Here is a 24,686-nt window from a genome sequence, read left to right as displayed (position 1 = left end):
TTCCTCTTCAGAGAAGTTTCTTTTTAGCTCTTCTGCCCATTTTTTGACTGGATTATTTTCTTTGTTGTTGCTGAGTCTCATCAGCTCTTTGCAGATTTTTGTGATCAGTCCTTTATCATTAGTGTTGGGTGCAAAAATGTTCTCCCAGTTGGTGGGGTTTCTCTTTGTTTTTGTTATTGTCTCTTTTGCTGTGCAGAAGCTCTTTAATTTGATGTAGTCCCAGCTGTTTATCTTTGTCTTCACTATCACTGCTTTGGGTGATGTGTCTGTAAAGATGTCTTTGATGTGCAAATCCCGTAGTGTTTCGCCTATATTTCCTTCTATGTATTTTATGGTTTCAGGTCTTATGTCTAGTTCTTTAATCCATTTTGAGTTGGCTTTTGTGCATGGTGTGAGGTAGTGGTCAAGCTTCATTCTTTTGCATGTAGCGACCCAGTTTTCCCAGCACCATTTATTGAACAAACTTTCTTTGCTCCAATGCATAGTCTTCGCTCCTTTGTCAAAGATTAGTTGACCATAAATCTGTGGGTTTATTTCTGGATTTTCTATTCGATTCCATTGGTCTGTATGTCTGTTCTTGTTCCAATACCATGCAGTTTTGATGATTATGGCTTTGTAGTATAGTTTGAAGTCTGGGAGTGTGATGCCTCCATTTCCTTCTTTTTTTTTCAGTAGAGCTTTGGCTATTCGGGGTTTTTGGTGATTCCATATGAATTTCATCAATAATTGTTCTATTTCTTTGAAGAATGCCATTGAGATTTTGATTGGAATAGCATTGAATCTGTATATTGCTTTTGGTAGGATGGCCATTTTAATAATGTTTATTCTTCCAATCCATGAGCAGGGGATGTCTTTCCATTTCTTTGTGTCTTCTTCTATTTCTTTTAACAGTGTTTTATAGTTTTCTTTGTATAGGTCCTTTACCTCTTTTGTTAGATTTATTCCCAAATATTTGATTTTTTTTGTTTCGATAATAAAAGGGGTGGAAACCATGACTTTTTCTTCTCTCCTTTCCCAGTTACCTGTCTGACCACACATTAGCAGCACATTAGTTGAATCTTTATTTTTGCTTCCATTACTCATTAACAAAGAGGAATATTAATTTAAATTAAAGTTTCATCTTGATTAAATAATCATAATTTCCCTACCCAAGAGTATTAACATCCTTGAGCCATGATTATTGGATTTTAAGATTGTGCTATCTGTTGGAGTAAGAGGGATAGTAAGGTGGGAGCTGGAGGAGTTGAGGGGAAAGACAGCCAGAACATGAGGACCTTGGGGAGCTATTAAAATATTTTGTAGAGATGTTACTGTACAATTTTAACTGAGAAAATGAAGGGCTTATAAGTAGGATGACAGGAGATGAATAAGAAGAGTGCAGGCCCACAGTACGGTAATGTCAGTGGCAGAAAAAAGAAGTAGAGGTAATTGAAAGCTTCAAGGCAGAATTCACAGGACTTAATAGACTTTACAATGTGGCAAGTTGTTGAAGTCAAGACCTAGCAACAGGAATTGGAAGACATGTGTAGTTGTCCTGGTAATCAAGTCATTATTAAATTAAAATGCTATTCTTAGCTAAGCTTTGGAAACAGCCCAAATGCCCAAAAATAGATGACTGGATCAAGAAGATGTGGTACATATACACTATGGAATATTACTCAGCATTCAAAAAAGATAAACACATGCAATTTGCAGCAACATGGATGGCGCTGGAAGGGATCATGCTCAGCGAAATAAGCCAAAAAGAAAAAGAAAAATACCGGATGGTCTCACTCATAGGAGGAATCTAGAAAACTTAAATAAGGGACCAGGAAAATGAATAACTATAAGAAAGTGAAAATCAGAATCAACAAAAAACTATGAAACAGAGACACTTTTTAGGGGGTGGGGGCCGGGAGGGGAGGGATTGGGGTCAGAATGGGGCATTTGCAATTGTATGGGGGAATATAAAAATAAAATTTATTATTAAAAAAAATTAAAATGCTATTCTTATTATTCATTTAGAAAAGTCTACTGATGCTAAGGATTCATAAGCAATATATTTAATATGACATTTCACAAATTATCTGCCTTAGCTCAAGTCTTAACACATAGCACATGCTAATAAATGATAGTTATAATTATTTATTATTTAATCATTATTACTTTTTATAGAGTGGGGTGTTGTTCCATTACATTTTGTGTAAAGCCCTTACAAATAACCACTGAAGTATTAGTGGGGGGAAATGTATATCAGCATAAATCTAAAATTAAGAAGGCACTTTTTAGGGCAGGTTTTCTCAACCTCTATAAATATTGACATTTTGGGCCAGATGACTCTTTGTGGGGTTGGGTGGACTGTCCTGTGCACAGTACTATATTTAGTGGCATCTTAGTCTCTACCCATTAGATGCCAGTAGCCCATGCATCCACCCAATTTTTGGCAATCAAAATCTTTCCAGATATTGCCAAATGTCACCTCTGGGGTGTGTGTGGGGAGGGCACAAGTGTTCCTACTTGAGAATTACTGATTGAGAGTCAAGGAAAGAGGGGGAGTCATATATATTAGTAACTTATTATGAACTGGGCACTAGGCTAGATGTTTTTATAGACATTATCTAATACAATCATTACAATAGTCCCATGTTATTTGTTTGGCATATATTACATCATAATTGGGTGCTTTAATTTGGAGGAATTAACTTGAAGTAATGGAAAATATTATAGGCTTAAGTAATGGGAAATATTATTAGTTTACATACTGGAAAATTTTAGATTGAGTAGTGGAAAATAATCCATAAATTAATTTTATCTAGTATTCCAGCAATAACCCCCAAACAAGTCTAAAATACACCCAAGAATACTTGCAAAAAACAAACAGAATAGAGACATGCAATAATCTCTCCACCCCCACACCCATATACACATTTTATATATAAACTTAAATATAGACACATATATATTATACACACAACTTGTATGTGAGGCATGTAATAAGGCCACATTCTGTTTATTGTTATTTGAAAGTGTTTAGACATGTTTCTGGTTATTGCTGAAATACTAGAAAAAATAATTTATGGAATATTTTCCATTGCTCAACCTAATATTTTCACTACTCAAATGATTATTTTCCATCATTTCAAAATATATGTAAATGAGTATCTTCTGGATGGTATAGATAATACATTTATCAACTTATTTAATCTACGACAAACTCATGAGGTAAGATTATTGCTATTACTTTATTTTAAGCGATGAAACTAAGTCACAGAGAGGTTGAATAACTTGCCCAAGATTATGTAGCTAATATATGGTAAAATGAGGTTTGACCAAGGTTCCAGAGTCCATACTGGAAAACCACTGCACTTCATTACAACTCAGGGTAATGAGCTGCAATCAGCTTGAGCATCTAGCTTGCCTCGGCCTATCCATCTGATCTAATTTAATCTCTCAAGTGATTTGGGTTTCTCTGTAAAAATTGCTCCAGCTGGCTTAGGGTCCCAGGCACTGTCTTATCTTGTCCTTAGCCCACAGGAAGTTTTTCTCATTAACTTCTAGCAGAACCTACATGCATATGGGTGCCAATCAATCCAAGCCTGAAGAACTACCCAACCCTGACACTACACATCATCATATACAAGTACACTTATTCTTGTTTTCTTCAACCTTGCCCTTCAGCTTTTTTTCCTCTTCCTGTATCCTCTCGATCTTGAACATCCCACTATTCCTTTTTCCTTTCCATGTCCTCTCCTTTCAACATGATCTAAAGTCCCATTTCTGCAGATCCATAGAGGTAATCTAAATTGTTGATAAAGCTTAAGATATTATCACCCCAAGGGTATTTCTTTTAAATGAGAATATTATGATCCATGACTGTCTAATTATTGAATTTCTGGTCAGTTTGAACAAAAATTTTATCTGAGAAAACTTATAATTGTCCCTCAAAATATGCTCTATAATAGCTCCTTAAGATACCAGCTTGTACTATTTACAATAGGTAAGCTATGGAATCAACCCAAATGCCCAAAAATAGATGACTAGATCAAGAAGATGTGGTACATATACACAATGGAATATTACTTAGCAATCAAAAAAGCAATTTGCAGCTACATGGATGGAGCTGGAAGAGATCATGCTCAGTGAAGTAAGCCAGAAAGAAAAAGAAAAATACTGGATGATCTCACTCATATCAGGAATTTAGAAAACCTAAATAAGGGACCAGGAAAAAAACTGATTATAATAAAGTGAAAATCAAAATCAACAAGCAACTATAAACCAGAGACAACTACAGGGGAGAGAAGGGAGTAAGGATCAAAACAAGGGTGGTGGGAATTGTATGGGGAATATAACCAAGATGAAAATGCATACATTGTGCAAAAATGAAAAATGATATAAAATACATAAAATAAAATAAAAGTTAAAAAAAAGATACCCGCTTGTAAAACCAGATTTAGGGACTATGTTCACTAAACCCAATATGTAGGATGACTTACGAGTACAAAGGATGACTTACAAACATTTCTATTAATGCAAAGCAAGACCATAATCTGTAGGCTTGGGAGGGAACTTCAAAACTATACACATGGCATTGTGTAGGTAAGGAAAATTTCTTCTGTATAAAGGCTTAGAGTACACACACACATCTAATTTTGTTATGTCCAAAAATTCATCAAACTGATAATAAAAGAGTAGTTTAAAAGATGTGTATCTATAAGGAAAGAACAGGAACAGAGAGAACAGGAAGTGAGACAACAGCAATACAGTTTTGGAAGCTATAAAGCATATGGTCAAATGGTAATAAAATTAACAGAAATAAGAAAGTCAAATTTTAAACCAGGTAACAACCTGATACATGTGCATCACAACACTCTAAAAACGACTCAATCACTGGAAGTGAGGGTAAAGAGGAGGGGATGAAGTGAGCACTATTAACTTAAGAAGCAATTCTGTACCGCAAGAATGTTCCCAGTATACTTTTTGGCAACTGGGCCTCTATTAGTTGGGGAGAATTTTAATAATATGCATTGATTTATATATGAGAAAAAGAAAAAAAAATCTAATATAATGCCAGAATTCCTAAATTCATTGAATGGTGTTTCTGTTCATCAAGTGAAAAGATTTGTATCTTAAAGTACACACAAGAACTTGAAAATAAAACCTACACTTTAAAAATTTTCAGAAATAACTGCTTTATCCCAACAAGCATTCAGTCTCATGTTTTTCTCCTTTATTCCAGGTTACTGAAATTTTTGTATATGCTCTTTTTCAAAAATAGGTTACTTTTCTTGTATAAATCATTTTAAGTTATAAGTAGACATATGGTATACATATCTATGAATTTCACAACCATACAGTGAAGCCTTATTTAGGTTATTCACGCCGATTTATTTTTTTGAGGATGTTTTAAATATTTGACAAAATATAATTCTTTCAACAAAGTTGATATAAAGTATATAATTAATGTTGCCCTCAGGTAACAGAAACATGTAACAGTCCAAGTTATACGGGATACATGCTAGTTTATTTTATTCTTTATTAACTCTTATGTTCTAACAAGGGGAGATGTAATGCTCTCAGTCATTTTTTGAGCAAGGTATGGTATGTATAAATAAACAAATACATATATATGTACATATATGTATGTACAGCTACATATCCAAACCTGATTGAAGGAGCCAATTAAAATTCCATGATACAAAGAATATTGTACAGTTACCTGGACAAAAGTACTGCCATTGAAAGAATTCTTTACAGTATAAGAAACAGCACATTAAAATAATTATTTAAATTTTCAAATCAAATTTTCAAATAAAAAATTTGCTAATTTTATACATCAATATTCCTTCTTAAAGTATATAAATTTGTGCTGTTAAACAAATCCGCATGTGTCCAGAAGGTAAGAAACAATAACATACCTTAATGACTTAGAAGAACAAACCTAGGATCTTTCTTAAAGAAATTTTGTTTATTTTAAACTAACCATTCACTGGTCAGTAATTCTGGAAAAAATAATTTAAAATAATTATTCAAATTCTTCAGATGACGTTTATAAAAAGTGACAATGTCAGGAGAGGTATTTTTATTTAAATTTAATTTGTAAAATATGTCAATTCTCATGAGAGAAAACTCAGACTCCATTTCTGAAAAGTTGTTTGGTGAGGAATTATACAGGTTTTTCTTCAAATGCTTATTCTAACCTGAGACAAATGAAATATATCAAAATACTGCTAGTATTTCCAGAAATAGAAAGATACAAATATTGTGAGTTCACCATTAAACATCTTTAAGGGTTTTTGAGGCAATGCACCCAAACTCAGAGATCAAATGTATGCACCATTTGAAATTGTACTATAAAAGGCAAGTCAGTTAAATTGCCAATCTGAGCAGACTCAACTCTTTTTTCTTTTTTTTTTTTTTAATATTTATTTATGCATACAAGAACTGGGGTATAGGCCAGAGGTGTGGGGGTGAGAGGATTCACCAGAGAAAGAGGGGAACAGAACAGGCAGATGTACTAAAATACACTGCTGAGGGGAGCAGTAGGTGAGACAGAAGAGGTCTGCTGTGCCATGTGGGTCACCTCCCTGGCTGGGGATCGAACTTGTGCTGCAATCGCTGCAGATAGCTTCTTAGGTTGTGTCTTAACCCCTTGCACCACCAGGGAGGCCCAGATTCTCCTCTTCATGAAAGATTGAAAAGGATGAGGTGTGAACCTGAAATTCTCTCAGCTAGGTTCACTGCATAGTGAGGCAAAGAAGAAAGACTTTAAAGGCCTCAGTTAATATGCAACTAAGAACAGCTATTTTCCACTAATTATATCAGGAGAGAGTAGAAAAAGAAGACCATGAAAAAGGAGGAGACACAGAACTAGTGAATACCTATGTTTTATGAGGAGAAGACATGCTCGCAGAAAACACTGAAAATGGGAGTATTGGAGGTCCTTAGAAACAGGTCTTTATACCTATTTGATTTGCTAGTGCAAGGTAAGACCAGAAGTTCCAGTTTTATCATCCACCGGATAATAATTGGGAGAAGTATATACCCTTCTAGCATGCTCAAATCCAGACACACCAAACTATATTCATTGCCTCCAAAGTCTATCACTCTCTCTTTCATTACATTCCACACAATTAGCAAATGCAGCATCCTCACCATGAGCACAGCCACTCCTCTGCCCTTCCTAATTTTATTACCAGAGCTTCATATTTATTATTATAATCTGCCAGGAGACTAATGTAAGTACAGAATATGCCATATCAGATAAAAAGCTTTTGGCTCCAAGCAACTTCTAAACTCAATTCAAATTGGCACATAAATAGAATGTTTGTCTCACTACCAAGAAACACAGTAGTTATAAGAGACTCAGTCTTAGCATCTCAATCATTGTCTGAACTCTACCTTTCTCTAACTGTTGGATACATCCACAGGTTGGTACTATGGGTCTCAGTTTCACAGCCAGGAGAATAGACATCCCATAGGAATCAAGGCAGCTCTCTTCTAGAACTCTCTTTTAGGAATAAGGAGACCTCTCCAAAAGAAGTCTCCTAGCAGATGTCCTTTTATGTCTCTATCACCACAATTGGGTTATATGCCCATTTTGAATAACCAGTAACTAGAAGGATGAGATTATTTTGATTGACTTAGATCAGCATCCACCTCCTGGCTGGAGATGGGACTACCTAAGTGAAAAAGGAGAATTATATACATAAACCCAAACCCAGATTTTGCTGCCTAGGTCAAAAGAGAGAATGGAGATTGATAGGACAACAAAAATGTCTACTACTTATGCATCAACAAATATAATGGAATAAATGGATAACCAAAAAAATACATTCATTTTCTTTCACTATTTGTGCCTTAGCTTTTCCTAAATAAAGGATAATCTAAGATATTCAGTAATATAAAAACAATGTTTGTCACAAATTCAGATCAAGGCTAGCAAAAATGTTATAATTCTAAATATTTCTACGTCCATGTCATTGTGATATTTTTCACTACAAATCTCTATATAGTTTCTATATTGGTAAGGTAGCTTCTTAGTGGGATACCTAATGTAAACTAGATTTTGAAGAAAGCCAATCAAAGTTTCATAATTTTATTGATACTATCATAATCAATATGCCCATTAGCATTCCAGATCCTGAGTAATATTTTAATTCTTCATAAAGTAAAAATACTCAAGTAACTTAGTACCAGCCAATTGTTTATTATCAGCAAAATGCACATAGTTTATTCACTTATCCCATGACCAGTAAAACTTATTTTGGTTATAATATCCTTTAAGTCTTATATATGCTAAATACATCTATAAAGGACAAAGTTAAATGTTGGTGATATTGTTGAACATAAATAATCCAGTCCCTGGTGTATTCCTTTCCCACCAACCACCTTCAAGAACAATAGAAATTGAAATCGCTGATAACACGAAATCTCTTCCTACATGGATAATATATCTGTAAATCAACTATGCAAATATTCAATGACTGACTGGAGGGGTTCACTAACCAGAAAACAAAACACAACAAAAATTACAAAATCCTTAATTTTACCTCTCCCTTTAGACATATTGCCAACATTTGTACATGTTTTTCCTTCAAAACTGAAAACCACACAGAGCACACATGAAAAACAAAGATTAGTCACTTTTGCCATGCTTGATGATTTCCATCCTTTTCTAATGAGAGGGCGTCCACTGTGACCCAGGATAATTTTTGGCAGAGTGTTTAAAAGAGTTTTGAACTTGTATGCCCTCAAGTGGTGCATGCACTTTCCATTCCAGTTGTTAGCTGTCTGGTCCTCAGAGGTATTAGTGTTTGTTCTCTCAGAAATTATTTTAAGCTTATGAGACTTATGCTTACATTTAACACTAGAAGCACTTTCATTTTCCATTTTCCACTCAGCTTGTTTTAAAAAAAGACTGACAATGCAATGGAATATTGAATTATTTTCATAAACATAGGTATTTAAAGATTCAACCCTGTGAGTATGGACCACTACTTGACAAGCAGACTACTGCTACAAGTTCAAATTATATTTTTAAACAGCTTGTATGGAAAATAGAAAGTTGAAATTCAAAATGTCAAGATTAGATTACAGTTTATAATGAACAAATACAGACAGCTGGAAAGGCAAAACCTTGAAAGCTGGGAATAACTTAACTGCGGAGCTAATTCCAATGATTGTTTGGGTCTGAATTTTAGTTTGGTCCTATTCAGAGAGCTGGGAGCCACACTCAGTTCCCAGCAATGGAGGAGGTATTGGGAAGGTACTGGTACTACTGCCTCCTAAAACCTAGTCTTTTTTTTTTTTTTTAATGAATCAGTTTTATTAAAATGCCTTTATTTCCTTTTAGTCAGTTTAATTATCACAAACTTGTTTAGATAACGAGCTCATAAATTGGTCAAGAATGTGTAGTAGAATTTTTAATATGCCATTAAAATAGTACAATGACAAATATTTTAAGTAAAGGAATAAACCTTTATATAAATTAGGGGCTTTGAGCATATAACAATTCTATTTGAGACTACATATAATGAATTGATTGATAAGGTGCTTGAATATTGCTAAATTAAAATATTTCCTACAAAACTTTAAAAAGGATATAAACTGTTAATAATTTTAAAGATTGGCACTGTTAAAATATGAATATAAGATAGCAATTTAATTATAGTCATTCAAAAATAAAACAATATTTAAAAATAAAATATAATACTACCTTGTTATGATGTAGCCATAAGTACTTTAATTTTTTAAACCTAGAAAGATCAATGACCTCTGTCAGTTCCCTAAAAAGAAAAAAAAAAAGATATTAGCAACAGTGAATTCACCCATGGTTAGGCTGGTCATATAGTTAGTATGACTTTGGAGTAACTGGAAAAATCTCTATCTTCATCCTTTCAAAATTGTTGGCACACTTACATACCAATTTCTAAATTTCCATCATTGTAGCCTGGTTTATCCACTTAAAGCAAATACTTAAAGGAAAGTATTTTATCATATTGGTAGAAATTTATACGTTTTGTCTGAATTTCTTGGGACCTCATTTAATAAGATTTTACTGTTAAGAGTCTGCAGGAAAAAAAAAGTACAGAAGACACTGGACTTTCAAGTAAATATGAAAACACCACTGGTTTCTGATTCAACAGTGTCTATAGGATTCTTCCTTTGGTGTTGTCCTCCATCTTTTCCAGTCTGGATTTAAGACATGGAAATTGTCTTACCAAAACACAGAGACTGAGTAAAGTGTTTTATTGTCCCTTTGTCGCTTATTACATCCTTCTTGAAGGATGTGGGTTTGTGGAAATGGGTTTGTTAACAGGGGGCTGAAGCCAAAGACTGTTACAGGTAGCACCCCCTGAGGGGGTTCCTGGTGAAGATAAATAGCCCCAAGCAAAAATGAATAAAGTACAGTGGGACAGACACTCTAATAAGAAACATAAGGGACTGCAGAAGCAGCCCCCAGCATTGAGCATTGGGGATCTTAGCGGTTTGGGATGATCAGCGATTCTGGGGTCAGCCATTTCTGCCCCCACCATGCTAATTTTTCAGAAGGCTGTTATGGGCCTCTGAGATATGTGAAGAGCCTTCCAGCAGCCAATCTCAGAGAAGAAATGTTCAGAGGTTTTTCAGGTAGCTGAGCAACTGAAACTGTTCCCTGCTGCTATAGCCTGGAAGGAAAAGGCAAAGACCCAGAGCCAGGCGCCTCTCTGACTCATGAGTGTGGGCCGTTTGTCAGGTCGTTTGGCTGCTGGAGCTGCTGTTTTGAGTGTAGCTTGTCTGGTGCTGTGCTGGGGCATCTTGGCAACTCCAGTGAGCATGTCCCATTGTGCCTTCTGCTATCTTTGTGAATCCAGGCCCTCAGTGGTGGGGAAACTTAATCTTGGGGGTGTGTGGCCTTTTGTTTGGCAGAGAAGCTCTGTGTCCTCACTGGCAGGAAGTCTCCATCTTGGGAGCCTTCATGTTCAGAACTTTAAAACACTGGGCAGTGCTTCGAGTGAGGTAAACAGCCATTTATGGCTTCAGTGACTCTTTGTTTTCCTTTGTTTGTTAAGTAATTTCCATTATTGTTGTTCTCTGAACCTGAGGAGTCTTGCAATTGTGCACGTGGATGAAGAACTCTGAAAGTGACTGATAAACTATTTGGGCAGGGTTCTTGGCCAGTTTTAGTGCCCCTTGTTGCCCTGGATCAGTTTAGGCTTTGTTGCTGATGCAGGTCACACAGCAAATGGGCAGACATGGTGTGGAAAGAGGACAAAACCTCTGAGAATAACTGACCGTTTGCTGTGGCTGGAGTTTTCAGATTTCTTTCTCAGGGTAGAAATTATGGGTCCCAGGTGTCTATTTGTCAGGCACTTATACACACAAAATGCCAGGAACTTTTCTAAGTATTTTAAAAACACTAATGCTGATGAATATTACATGTATGAACTCATGTAAGGTAATATCTTCTTATAATTATCCTAACTATGGAACACTGAGGCACTAAAATTTACAAATTTTTAATGAAAATAAACATACTTTTAAAAGCAGGCAAGCAGTTTTTTAAAAAAGGAATCTTTCTTACCAACTTATATTGAAAAATTTGAAACCTAAAATTAATTAATAGTACAACAAATACTTGTATAACGTTTATCATTTTTAATATTTGCCACACTTTTGCTCATTCTATGTATTTATTTATTGACTGATAACTTTCTTGGTGAATGGTTTGAAAGCAATTGCAGACATATTGCAGGTCTCTAAATCCTAAACTCTTCAGCATGCTATTATCCCCAAATCATGACATTCTCCTGCATAACTACAACATCATTACCATACCTTAGAAAATTAAAATTAATTCAATGATACCATCTAATATATCATTCACATTTAAATTGCATTGGTTGCCCCTACACTTCTTTTATAGTTGTTTAAATTCAGAACACCATCAATGTTCATGAGATGCATTTGCAGTTAGGATAAGATTTAGTCTTCTTAAATTTAGAATATTCACCTTCCTCCCTTCTACCCCCTCCCCCTTAACACTGACTTTTTGAAGAGACCAGGACAATTGTCTGATAGAATGTCTCACGTTCTTGATTGTTCTGATTGCTCCCTCATCACTAAAATCAAAGGAAGTTTTCAGTTACAAAGGAGGTAACTACTGAATCACATCAGAAGGCAAATGATGTCACTTTATCTTACTCTTGGTGAAGCCAAAATCAGTCTTTTGATCAAAGCCAGGTCTCTTCATTGTAAAAGTACAAATTTTGTCATTGAAAAGAAATGTTGAGCAAAAAATTGTTAAGCCTTGCTAAGGTCCAATTGCTCCCTCCCAGAAATGGGCTATATATCTGCTAAGAGAGAATGCATTATGTGTGTAAATTCCTACTGGGAGCTGTTTTGGATGGATCTGGAACGTTCTGTGCCTGAGACGTGCTCAAAGACGAATGGTGCATGTTTGTTTGGGATAATTTGAGAATTGAAAAAAAGAAAAGAGTGATAAGGGATTAAAAAAAAATTCCTATTCAGGGAAAAGAAGAAAATGAACGACAGAAAGAAAAGGGAGGGGCAGATTTTTACAGAATGACAGCCATTAAGTGTGAAATGAATGAAAGCATTTGGAAAAATCACCGTTTAATAATCCCAATTCTATTCACTCAGGTAAATATCATCAAAGCTAATACCATTAAATAAATAGTTATTGGGGCACAAGATGTGCAAAAGTATGTCCAATATTATGTTAACTTTCTGTTTCTATGAAAAATGAAACAATCATTATAGGGTAGCAGAGAAACTTAAACTCCACTTAAAGGATTTTCCCCAAAGAGTTCCCAGAAGTATTATCTTAAGACATTAATCTGTAAAATATCAACTGTGTCAAATTACTGCCATTAATTTTGTTGTGCTACTACTATCCATGCTGAATTTTCAGCTATCGGAGAATGTAAATAATCTACTTTTCTTTTACTCTATCACGAATTTCTTTTGTCCTAATGATGCTTTATGAAACTGGCCATATGTTGATTTTGTACATTGTATATGTAAACTCATTTCTGAGTAAGGAGGGAGCAGTACAAACTATTTTCGGTTAAGGGGACAGTGGACCTGATTTGAAAACCACCCATCATGTCAGATGTTTGGGACGCACCGTTCCTTAGAAAACGAGAGGTCACTTTGGCATTTCTATGCCCGCCCCGACTTTCTGTGAATATACTGTGTCCACGGACCACATTTTTGTACAGGGGTTCAAAAGTCATCAGGTTTCTCCCCTGTGAGGATTCTCTGCTAGCATAGAACACCGAGGCACCACGCAAGGCTCCACCACCCCATTAACATGCCCTGGGCTTTTGGCCCGCAGATCTCGTGGACGCCCAACCAGGCAGAGGCCCTGCGGGCAGGCGCGGCAACTGTAGCTCCGCCCCAGGGTTGCCTCCTGAGCTCTTGGGCCTGCAAGCAGAGCGAGGTCCAAGACTGGCAAAAGGCTGCAGCCACCGCGGTTCCGCTTCCAACGTGGGCCTGGTCTCGGTGAGTTTTCTGGCGTCGCATGACGTGAGAGCTGGAAGTAGCATTTTACGTACGATAAACCTTAAAGGTCCTGTCACTCGCGTGGACTCCTGTCCTCTAGACGCAAAGAAGGATGGGAGCCGGCGTTTCTGCCCCTCGTGCTGGGGCAGAGCTGAAGCCCCTCAGAGGACGCCGGCCAGGACTGCTCCCCCCGCGGCTGTGGTGGGTGCTGGGCCTGGGAGGAGCTGTCCCAGGACCCCGGCCAGGACTGTGGGCCTCTGCTCCGTGAGAGTCCTCAGAGGAAGGAACTGGCAAGTGAGCCAAGAAGGAACCCCCAGACTCCCTCCCTACTGTGGTATAGGGGATACATTCTGGCTGCAGGCCTTCCTGTGCTGCCCACTCTCAGGGACTTTCCCTCGGGTGTAAAATTTTTTTTTTTAAGATTTATTTATACAAGAACTGGGGTACAGTCAGAGGCACGGGAGGGTGAGAGGATTCACCAGAGACAGAGTGGGGGACAGAAACAGGCAGACAGACTGAAATACACTGCTGAGGGGAGCAGCGGGCGAGGCTGGAGAGGTCTGCCGCGCCATGGGGGAATCTTCCTGGCCGGGAATCGAACCCGCGCTACAAAGGCTGCGGACAGCTTCACAACGCGGCACTCAACCCGCTGTGCCACAGGCGAGGCCCTCGGGTGTAAAGTCTATGGTAGAAAGAGTTTCCACAGCATGAGCATTTTTAGGCCTTGTTGACCGCGCAGGTTTTTGGTGCTGCCACACGGGCGAGGTGGCCGAAGGCCTCCGCGCTCTTTCTCAGCTTGTTCCTCGGTCCTGTGCGCCTTCACTTACACGCAGGAAGCAGGGCAGCGCGCACTGGTTAAGCGTACACCGCCCCCTCTCCCACCGCCGCTCCAGACCCCGGTGGGGGTTTGTTGACTCTGTGTGAAAGCATCGCTATTATCGGGACAAAGTACCCACCACAGCTCATCCTCTACACAGCAGTGGCTGTTACCACCCACCATGGTGTGCGCCAGGCCTTCAGGGTATGACCTGGCGCAGGGATAGGCCTGTCCACTCAGGAATAGCCCTCAGCTCCCATGGAGAACAGGGAGGACAAAGTACCAAATTAAAGTGATTCACTTTTAAGGTTACTTTAATTCTTTCATGTCATATTCTGCACATAAACTTGTCCTTAACCAATAGGCTGTCAGTTGAGGCCAATGGTGGAGGAGAGGAAATTCTACTAATGATGGCAATGATTCTGTTGACAATATGTGAATCCTGTTGTATAGCATAAGTTCTCTGATTATTCAAGGTCATATGAATAACATGCTTTCCATTTTGCAAGGGCAGTAGAGACTTAGGCAAATATACCAGTTGACCTGGTTAATTGCTGTCTGGACAGTGAAACATTTTTTTGTTCCCATATGTTGTAATTGGTAAGACAGTATTTTTTTTACTTTTTATTTTATTTTTTTTTACCTAAAAACATTTAATTTTTTTAGTGGATCTTAATTATTTTATATATTTTTACATCATTTTTCATTTTTGCACAATGTATGCATTTTCATCTTGGTTATAGTCCCCATACAATTCCCACCACCCTTGTTTTGATCCTTACTCCCTTCTCCCCCCCTGTAGTGTGTCTCTGGTTTATAGTTGCTTGTTGATTTTGATTTTTACTTTATTATAATTAGTCTTTTTCCTGGTCCCTTATTTAGGTTTTCTAAATTCCTACTATGAGTGAGACCATCCAGTATTTTTCTTTTTCTTTCTGGTTTACTTCGCTGAGCATGATCCCTTCCAGCTCCATCTATGTTGCTGCAAATTGCATGAGTTTTCCTTTTTTGATTGCTGAATAATAGGTAATACAGTATTTTTAAGATATAAATTGTGCTGTCCTTTACTTGAGATGACCACTAATTACCAACTGGCAGAAGGTCAATATTTGTAATTTATTTCTAGTGATTTAAAGGTTTTCTTACTATAATCTACTTATCCTTGTGATTTATAGTACACAGTTGTTAAAATCAAAAGAAAAGCTTAGAGATGCAATATTTTGACCACTTGAAATTTGTTATTATTGTAAAACTAATCTATGGAAAGGTGCAAAGCATAACTAAGTGTGTTAGAACATTCCTATTCTAAAATTATATATTTTAAAAAACGTTAAATTGGTCAGGTACTTATTTCCTTACTACCAGGAGATTCATGGCCAATACAGATAAATATTTTTCTCTACTTTGATAAAAAAAATTATGTGTAACAAAATAATTGCTTAAAAAGAAAAGATTTCCTTTTCAGCTGGCCTCCAAAGATTACATAGGAACAGAAATATATCTCAATCTATTAAAACAATACATAGAATTCACAGAGATTAAAAATCAAGAACAGGGCCTCCCTGGTGGCACAGAGATTAAGACACTACCTATGAAGTTATCTGTAGCCTTTGCAGCACGAGTTCAATCCCTGGCCAGCCACAGATATACCCACATGGCATGGCAGACCTCTCCTGACTTGCCTGCTGCTCCCCTCAGCAGTGTATTTCAGTCAGTCTGCCTGTTCTGTTCCCCACTCTGTCTCTGGTGAATTCTCTCACCCCCCACACCTCTAGCCTGTACCCCAATTCTTATATGCATAAGTAAATAAATCTTTAAAAAAAAATCAAGAACAGGTAGGGAAAGAATAGGTTCATTGTTATTAAAGTGTAAACTGTGGCTACACCATGAAAACTATGGTATCAGAGTTCAAACCAACCCATAACTGCCTCTTCCTCTTCCACCTTCATAGTGCCTAGATTCTATCTTAGGCACCATGATTGCTCTGTAGAAGAAGGCCCTGCTTTGCTATCTACCACCTTGGTGAGTTAGAGTGGAATCAAAGAGGCTGCTACATAAGGAAAGGATTTTCCTACTTGTCAGTAAAATAAGTACAGGTCTTGTTACATAGGGGTTATAGTGTAATAGGGTTATTACTATAGTATAGGAGCATAGTGAGGTTATTTTTCTAATAACAGTAATATTAACTGTACTAATCCTCATTCAATACTTACTGTGTATACCTCTCCTATCTTTTACTAACTTACCTAATCTCCACAACAATCCCGTAATGCAGGTAGCATTATTATATATAGGAAATATGATCACCAGATAAAATACCTAGTCACCGAGAAATAGCAAATGTTCCAGTGTTGTGTGGGATATGCTTATACCTAAAAATGTTGTAATCATTTGTTTCTCAGCAATTCACATGTAACTGGACATTCTATTTTTTAATTTGCTAAACCTGACAACCTTAACAGGGAGGTTCTTGTAGAAGGCCCAGGATTACCCAGATGGAAGACAGAGAGCTAACTCCATGCCCTTTGCTTTTATTCATTTTGATATCTTGCCTCCCCAAGAGAGACTGTGTGCCCCAGTGAGTGGTAAAGTAATTAGAATGTGCTCCTTTTCTATACAGTCCGGAGGAGGGAAACAATGGAAAAGACTGAACCTATGAAATATTATAACATGATGCTCTTCCATTTCTTACATAAAATATACTTACTTTTGAGAAAGGAAGAGCTCAAATACATCAGCATCCCTTTTGTGGCCACATATCTTTAGTTGATCTTCAACTGCCTGATAACATATAATTAATCTGTCAAGCCACATTCCACTGAGCAAAAATACTGAGACATTTACAGTCAATAACAATAACGTCTACAAGAAGATCAAAAGAAAGGTGAATATGGAGGCAACCACTCTAAACTGATAAATTCCAACACTACAATTATATATTATTTAATCATTTTTGTGGTTGAATTTCATTATCCTTAATCCTGGGCACAGATGTGTAAATAATTTTTAATCAAAGAGAAAAAAATGTGTACGTGTACATTACACCAAAAACAAGTCTTCGATTTTCTATGAGGCAGGATAATTGGGTCTTTAGTAATTATTGGTAAATGTCCTTCAAACAAGAAAAATTCGTATTTGGTAGGTTTTCCATATTTACAGAAAACACCTAATATCACAGTTGGAGGTGGAAAGATTAGGAGATAAACTATACATTATCATAGGAGATTCTTTTTTGTATCCACCCCAATATACTTGACACCCTGAAAGTTCTCAATAAATGTCAAATGAGTGAATGAGCGAATAAGTCAAAAAACATACCTCCCTTGCTTTGCAAAGGAAAAGTGTCTTTGTTTTTCATAAGTTACTAACAGACTTTCACCGTGGGAATTTTTGGTGGAAAAGAAGCAATTTTTATTCCTATGGGCTTTTTTAGAAAATACAAAACCAGCAATAGCTATTTATTCTTCGTAAGGTTCTTTTCAAAATTACAAAATAACATTCATAGGCCACATGGCTTAAGATGATATGGAAAAATTAAAGCCCATGTATAATGTTCCATGAAGGAATAAAACTAACAAGACACAACAAAAGTGGAGAGTATAATCATTGCACTTCGGAAAGCTGACATACATTGTAATTATCAGACTCAAAACACTCACCAAATTTCAGCTTGGTTAGTGATGTATGAAATTTTGACAAAGATTTTGTTATTTATTAGAACTTTAAGAAGAGCTAGACAGAGTAGGGTGAGTAAATATCTAAACAAGTAAGGAAGGTAGCTATCCTAGGGATACAGAGCAGTTGCTAATTTATAGTCCCAAACTTTCTTTTTTACCCTGTTACACAAACTGAATCTTGGCACTTGGAGACTTCATTGGCTCAGCTGTGGGCATTTCCATCATAATATTTTGTGACCCTGATAAGCAAGGTGAATCTGGGACTTGGAAAAACCCATTGCAGTTTTAGGCATCTGGATATTTTTAAACCATATCAGCTTCTATACAGTCAATTACAACTTTACCAGATTGGCCAGGATGTTAATGATCAGTCAAAGTAGACTTAAAATTTGCAGTCATCTATTGAAGTTGCAAATGTGTTTATAACTTGATCCCACCATTCTACGTGTAGCACTCAAAAATAAACTGGAACACACACACGCAAACAAATGTGAATACTATTGCTCATCTCAGCAAGTCTCAAGATTGTCTGTAGTTGTGAAATACTCCCCACTAACTGGAATATGTGTTAAATTAAGATGAGACTTCACAATGGTACATTGTGTAGTAGCTTAAAAATATACAGAGATGGAGATCTAGACAAATAGAGGTCCAAAGGAATTTTTAATTAAAAAATGCCATTAGTGGTATAATACATGTAAGTGTAACAATATTTTTGTTACCAATAACATTTATATTCATACAAGATTCTCACACACTCCAAATTGTTAACAAAAGTAATCACTTGTGCTCCTGGGAAACTTTCACTTCCTGAGCAATACACTTTTTAATGATGTTTGAATATTTTACAATAGGCACATATGAATTTAATAATCAGAAATTAATAGGCATTTTGAACATTTTAGCCATAGGATAAATATTTAAAGATTTAAATCAAAATTTTAAAATGAAGACAGGAAAGGGGAAATTGGAACTATCAGTAAAATATGCAAATCACTATATGATTATTTATTTGCACAACATTTTATCACGATATGTTTCTTTCCAACCAAAAATTTTGTATAAATCTGGTAACAAGTATTAATGTCAAAGTGCCAAAGAATGCGAAAACGTGCCAAGAAGTTTTGAGTTTCAGTGAATCCTCAGTGGACCAGTTCCAGTTCCCAATCAACACACAACTTCACTAGCAGCAAACTCCTTTCATCTAAAGAAACACAAGCATTTTTACCCTGAACTTCTTTTATTGTGGCAAGATATACATAGCACAGAATTTACTACTTTAACTGTACAGTTCTGTGGCATTAAGCACATTCACATGGTTGTGCAACCATCACCACCATCTATTTCCAGGATTTTTTCATCCTCCCCAATTTAAGCCCTGTATCCACTAAACTCTTTACTTTCCTCTCTCCCCGATCCCTGGCCTTCTACTTTTTGTGTTATGATTTTGACTACTCTCTCTACTGCATGTACATGGAATCCACACAGTATTTGTCCTTATGTGACTGGCATAATGTCTTCAGTTTAAAATGGGTAATAGTATATTTATAATGAATAATATTCTATTTTATGTATATACCACTTTTTTCCTTTTATCTGTCAATAGACACTGGGTTGTTTTCACCTTTTTGTTTTTGTAAATAATGCTGATATGAACATGGCTGTACAAATACCTGCTGAAGTCCCTCTTTAATTTGAGTATGTTTTCAGAAGTGGAATTGCTGGATCATCTGGTCATTGTACAATTAATTTTTTGAGGAATCACCAATACCATTTTCCACAGCAGCTACACACAAACAAGCATTCTTTAAACATGAACATTTTTAAAATAGTAGGTCTAACTAGATTGTTCAGTCATTTATTAAACCATAAAATACTGAGTGCCTCCTTACTTCAGGACTGGCTATAACTAGCTCGTAAACATAGCAATGAATTAGGCAAGGTGCTAGCCATTTATGAGTATACCTTTTTGTAGGAGAAGGAAGGGCTATTCAATCCTATAACAGAAGGTTGCAAGTGTTAAGGGCCGTGAGAAAACGAAAATATGCTCTCAGAAATTCAGAGGAAGAAGTAACTGTCAGCCTGGTAACTCAGAAGTTTGCAGGGCAGGACTGAAAGTGGGCTGAGCCTGAAAGGGTGAAGGCAAATTAGAAACTGAATATTGATAAATGAGCAGTTTAGTCAGAGAAGGGTAAGTACACTAAAGTGAAGTGGGGAAGAAAGTTGAGGAGTGTACTGAGACAGGAACTGTAAGAAATAAATGAAGAAAGAGTTTGCACTTACTAGCACTAAAAGCTTTTATAGACCCTGAGAACTCTAAGTTAAAAACACATTATTATTTTTTGTCATCTGTAATTTAGAATTAATTTAATTTTAAATGATAGATATGCATATGTATATAGTATATGTGTTAACCACCTAGTGAAATTATTATGTCTGTAACAAAGTCCTGATTTCTTTCCCATAACAATTATCAATCCTTTTAAACAATATCCAATATCAAGTAATTTTTAAAAGATTTTTCTTTTTCTTTCAATGCATTTACTTTGTTGATACTCTAAAAGAATAAACAACTACTGGATAATTCAGCACTGAACTCAATTCTATCAGGGAAATATAAGATTTTTTAAACTGGAAAAAAAGATGTGATAAAGCTAGGCCTTATAAAGATGACTCTAGTAGCAACATGTGTATTGGCTGGGGTGCAGAAAGAGCTGCAGAGCGGGAGCAAGGCTGCCTCTGGAAATCCAAGGCAAGCCTCTCCAAGGCAAGCCTCTCCCATCCTCTGGATGAGCCTCTCCCAGGATAGCAGCAAGTGGGAATGAGCAGTGAACAGACAGGACATGGGTGTGCTCAAAGAATCCATGGGAACTGGCAAATCACTGGAGGCGGAGAACAAGGGCCAGGCCGTCACAAGTGATGATAATAATGTGATAATTATGAGAAAGATGTGACTAGGAGGGAAGATTAATTCAGCTAAGAAGTGCTGAAATGGAGGTGCTAGAGGCACATAGTGGTCACAGGGTCCATAAGAAGGTAGCAAGTGGGAGATGGATCGCACAAGCCATATCAAGGGTAACGTAAAGGTGATGAAGCAGGTCAGTGTAGAAAAGGGAGTGGGGAAGATCATTGTGGGATCATTTAGGAAGGGAGGAAGGAACCAAGCTGGGGAAGTAAACAAAAAAGAAAAGATTATAAAGTTGGCAGGAGAAACCAAAGAACAGTGGGAGGGTAAATTTCAAGAAGGAAGAATTTGAATCTGGAATATTATGTAGGATTGTAGAGGACATTACTCATAAAAGGTAGGGAATTTGGAGAGCAATTTCAGTAACCTGATAAGGGAGGAAAGTCAGATTTCAGATGAACTGACCAACAGGAAAATAAAAGCAATCCAGCCCAGTGCTGGGGTATGGACAATTCTAGCACAGGGAAGATAACATAGGCTTTCTCCCTGATCTGTGCCTTAGAATCAAAAACAGGAAAAGAAAAACAAACAAACACCAGTTTGAAAATTGTGGGATTATTAAATCCCAGAAGAATAAGATCTGCATTAAAATTTATAGATGAAGGGCCGCCCCTGGTGGCACAGCGGTTGAGCACTGGGCTGCGAAGCTGCCCGCAGCCTCTGCAGCGCCGGTTTGATCCCTGGCCGCCAGCGAGGGGCCCACATGGTGCGCAGACCTCTCCTGCCGCCCACTGCTCCCCTCAGCAGTGTATTTAATCGGTCTTCCTGTTCTGTTCCCCATTCTGGCTCTGGTGAATTCTCTCACCTTCCCGTGCTTCTGACTGTACCCAGTGCTTGTATAAATAAATAAAATTTAAAAAAAAACACCATTATAATAGGAAAAAATATAAAGTTAACAGCAATATTTAAAAAAAAAATTATAGATGAAAAGAGCCTTTTTGACTATTTACTCACTGTAATGGCAAATTCCTACATCTGCTTCTAACACACACCACTTGTTAAGATTTAGTATGAGTAGCTTTCACCTTATTGCAGAACTCTCAGCCCTGTGTCATGGTGGTAGCCTGAGCGTTTTCAGACAAATCTGAAACCTCTAACAAACCTTGCTAGCTCCTAGATCACACAATTCTGACATGTCACTCCGCCCCCCTCAAGCATTCTCTTAGCCTCTGTCTGAACTGCCCTCAACTCTGCTTGTATTGTTTATCAAAAAAACCTTTCCTTCTCAACCTGTCAATTCGCTCTTCAGGGGAACAACATTTCAGGGGTACATATCATCTATTGGAGAGTTGAAACTTTATATTTGCGGCCTTATTAGCTAATCTCTAAACTGCTTATAGTTATTTTTAGTTTCAGATGAAAAGTGGGGAAAGGTAAATATAAGTCTATTAGTGTGGATCGGGCGCTCCAAACCCTAGCCAGTAAGTTATGGGAACTGCAGTCCAGTGAAAGCTCTGGGGGGGGTCTACCATTGCTCCACCCGCTCTACTCAGGACCTTGGGGCAGTGTGGGGAGAGCTGGGGCATTGGGGCCTGAACCCAAGGGTCTGGGAGAGGGCGCGCCTTTTACCCTGCGGCTGTTTTCCATGTTAGCTTCCAGCAAAAGTCGCAAGGCGCTGGGGCAGATGGTTCTGGTGCCGGGTCATCAGGACACCCCGGAGGTGGGCAGCCCTTATAGTCAGCACAGCCTCGCCCACCGCTCATTGTTCTGTTAACCAACAGTTACGCCATTCTCATCGACTAAAAGCCAATCCAAAGTAGGGAAGGTTTTAAGCTAACCCCTGACTTCTGTGACGTTTACACATATGGTTCTGCAGCACCCACTGCGTCACACCTCAGACAGATTGTGTTTTCCCTGCGTGGGGTGATGCGTGCTGTGGATGCGGGGGGAGGGGCGGATGGGGGTGGGAGTGGGTTGGGGGCGAGCCAATGGTCAACTGTGTGGGAGAACAATTGAGGTCAGTGGGCCCCGACGTCAGTCACCAGTAATAATAATTTCAATAATTGGGATATGAATACGGTAAAATTTAGGTTTCGGAAAATTAGATGTGTCTGGTGACCACTGGCCACGTGTCAGGTGGGGGGAGGGGTTGTGTGTGATGAAGGGACTGGAGTTCTAGTGGCTTTTGAGGCAAAAAGAAAAAAATCAGTGCTGACCTTGTCTTTATCTACGATGTTGATATTTTGTTCATCACGGATATTTCTGTATTAATTTTCATTTTCTTAAAATATTGCATTCATACTTATTTTTATTGCTGATTTTTTTTGAGCCCTCTTACAGTTTTGTACTAAGGACCAGTGACCCATTGTCTTACCCAGTCCTGGTTTGGAGATGGGGTGGTAGCCCCCCAAGATTCCAGGTGAATGAAAATGGAACTCTGTTGATTTTATTGGTCAAGTGTAAGTAAGTGCGTCTCCCCTAGTTCTCCTGAAACTTACAGCAGGGACCATCTAGGAATCTTATGTTTGGTTTTTCTCTAACCTGGAGTCAGGATTCTATTTGTGTTACCACTGTTTTGTGCCAGAACCCAATACTTTGTGTTTAATAAATGTTGATTCACCTAAACGAGTGGTATTTTGGCTTCAAATTTGAACTTGAACTCTAGAAATTTAATGTAGCTTTCTGAATGGGTTAGGCTTCTTGCATTAAAAAATGCTGGTGTTTAAATACAACATTAAAAAATACTTCACTGGAGAATTCAACTGTGCACTATTTTAGTTCTTCTAAAAGTATTTGGGCCTATTGATATGAGTAATTAAAAGTCCTCCTAGTTATCATGGAGCAATAGTCATCTGAGAACTATTGTTTAAATGGTTTTATCCCAGAATTGAAAATCAGGTCAGAGTAATGGGCCACTGAAAAACAATGTATACAATAATTTACTGGTTTCTTGTTTTCCATTTTTCCCTTAATATGCAATAGAGCATTTCAGATATCATTCATGAGTATGCTGCATGGAAAAAAGGAAATGCTTACAGTGTATAATTTTGTACATTATGCAAGTATGAGCTTTAGAACCATATGCAAAATACTTTTAGACAACATCTTACAGAGGTGAAGTATTAACCAGTTAATTTGTACTAAAATAACATTTTAGTTGTAAAATCTAGCTCTGTTCATAGGGAAATTTTTTTTTTCAAAAAAAAACAAGGTCTTAACATGTTCCCTCTTCAAGAAAAATGTATAATTTAACTGACCATGATGATTAAAAAATGCAAATTTAATTATGGAATGTTAAAGATGGAAGTTAATGAAGGCACTTTTTGGATAAAAGGTCCTTCCATGACATTCTTACATTGGAGGTATAAAATTTTTACAAAAGTAATATTTTTAGAAGAATGAACAGAGAGAACTTTTACCTTTATGGGATGCGATTATAGCCTGAGGAATCCAGCCTGAAATTTTAAAAATTCATGTAAAATGTACATTCTCCTTTATAATCAATCTTGTCTTAGTAGAAAAATAAAGTGGTTCACTCTAACTCTTCTCAAATCTTTGAGTAATATTTACATTGAAGCAAGACACCCTGTGTTTATCCTGTGGCTTTACCTTCCTGGCACACTGCCATTGCCTGCAGGGGTATGCATACCCCAGTTTGAAAGCTCTATCATATCATGTATGTGGGTTTGGATAAGAAGAAAGAGTCCTGTGCTCCAAGTCAGGGCATGTGGGGTTTAGTCTCAGCTCTGACATTAACTATTTGTTGGCCACCTTCAAGTCACTTAATGTCTTTGGGTCTCAC

The 24,686-nt window shown here is 37.3% G+C and overlaps 1 protein-coding gene across 1 annotated transcript in view; it reads right to left on the bottom strand.

Annotated features, from left to right (window-relative positions):
- The window catches only part of LRRC72 (leucine rich repeat containing 72), a 44,322-nt gene extending 21,740 nt beyond the window's left edge, over positions 1-22,582 (bottom strand). The window contains exons 1-3 of the mRNA XM_037508429.2: positions 22,514-22,582; positions 17,010-17,083; positions 9,695-9,764 (exon numbers count right to left, since the gene is read on the bottom strand). Of these exons, the coding sequence (XP_037364326.1) occupies positions 9,695-9,764; positions 17,010-17,083; positions 22,514-22,531 (162 nt within the window). The 5' untranslated portion in view covers positions 22,532-22,582. The remainder of the gene's footprint in view (positions 1-9,694; positions 9,765-17,009; positions 17,084-22,513) is intronic.
- Between the last annotated feature and the right edge of the window lie 2,104 nt (positions 22,583-24,686).

Source organism: Talpa occidentalis, unplaced genomic scaffold, assembly GCF_014898055.3.
Source record: "Talpa occidentalis isolate TD23 unplaced genomic scaffold, MPIMG_talOcc4v2.1, whole genome shotgun sequence".
Lineage (NCBI taxonomy): Eukaryota > Metazoa > Chordata > Mammalia > Eulipotyphla > Talpidae > Talpa > Talpa occidentalis.
Note: the sequence above shows the minus strand (reverse complement) of the source record. Positions and strands in the feature narration are given on the sequence as shown.